This window comes from Lipomyces doorenjongii, assembly GCF_038497915.1.
Source record: "Lipomyces doorenjongii strain NRRL Y-27504 unplaced genomic scaffold V1508scaffold_216, whole genome shotgun sequence".
Taxonomy (NCBI): domain Eukaryota; kingdom Fungi; phylum Ascomycota; class Lipomycetes; order Lipomycetales; family Lipomycetaceae; genus Lipomyces; species Lipomyces doorenjongii.
This window is the reverse complement of record NW_027118283.1, coordinates 5,304-6,349: the sequence shown is the minus strand read 5'-3', so window position 1 is coordinate 6,349 and position 1,046 is coordinate 5,304. Positions and strand designations below refer to the sequence as shown.

The 1,046-nt window shown below is 43.1% G+C and overlaps 1 protein-coding gene across 1 annotated transcript; it reads right to left on the bottom strand.

Annotated features, from left to right (window-relative positions):
• Positions 1-577: 577 nt before the first annotated feature.
• On the bottom strand, positions 578-1,046 carry V1508DRAFT_429206 (uncharacterized protein; the record flags this gene model as incomplete). The annotated part of the gene is made up of 1 exon (XM_066941872.1): positions 578-1,046. A coding segment is annotated over one exon (217 nt), but the record flags the coding sequence as incomplete, so codon positions are not given.

Here is a 1,046-nt window from a genome sequence, read left to right as displayed (position 1 = left end):
ACTGTTATTTCTGAAGATTTGTATCAAAGGCACACTTCTGTGAATTCGGACTTCTTGTCTTTTGGCATTTGAAGAAGTATTTCACATATTCAAACCGCCTGTTTATACTCACCATCATCAATGGCGATACCTAACTTGTACATTCCATCGCAAGTCTATAATGCGTACGTTGTTTCAAATTAAAGCTTATACAATTAGTGCGGACTTTTATTGTGGCGACAGGAGAAGTCTATGGTCCAGTAAACAAATTGGGCTGTTGATGACGATATTCGTCTTCCTGAAATCCTGGCGAGTATTATTTCCCCCAGCTGCGAATACGAATAACGAATACCGTTGGAGGCATTTTTTCGACCGTCCAATCGAATAGGCGCCATATCGTGCCTATATTCGATATTCGATATACTATTACATAACCATCTTTGTAGAAATGAATCGATTAGGATGTGAACATGGTTCCGGACTCCATCGAATACCGTCTTAACCCAAGCAATTCTCTTCCGCCACTAAATAATCTCTCAACAGCCAGTACAGATGCTGGAATCGCGAGATAGTCTCCGGCGGCGCCTGCCATTCTCGGGTATTCTTTGTGGGCCCTCTACCACCTTACCATCCCTCCTCAGTAGCGGTGATAGCTACTGTCTCTTCCTCAAAGTATTTGTCTATATTGTCGGATCTCTGAGCCTTTCGGTTCCACATCGTCATGGTCGCTGGTTGAGTAGCGTCCTTATCGTAAGCCATGGCTTTACTGTAAATGATAAAACATATTGGTTATAGATGTTGATCTCGCAGAGTCCTTGATTGACCACTGCTGACAGTGTTTGCAAGTAATTTACTGATCATTCCGAATCTTCTTCGACCTCTTTGGCCTCCACTGTTGGCTGAGGGTTGTAATTGCAAATTGTTCCCAAAGCCAGCTATTCGAGGTCCCACGAGTGCTTTGAGAAATATTGGAGGCTGCCTGAATCGGTGAGGATTCAAGATCGTGGACTTCCTCAGTTAATCCTGTTGAGAAAGACTGAGAGGCAATGGATCCAATATAATACATA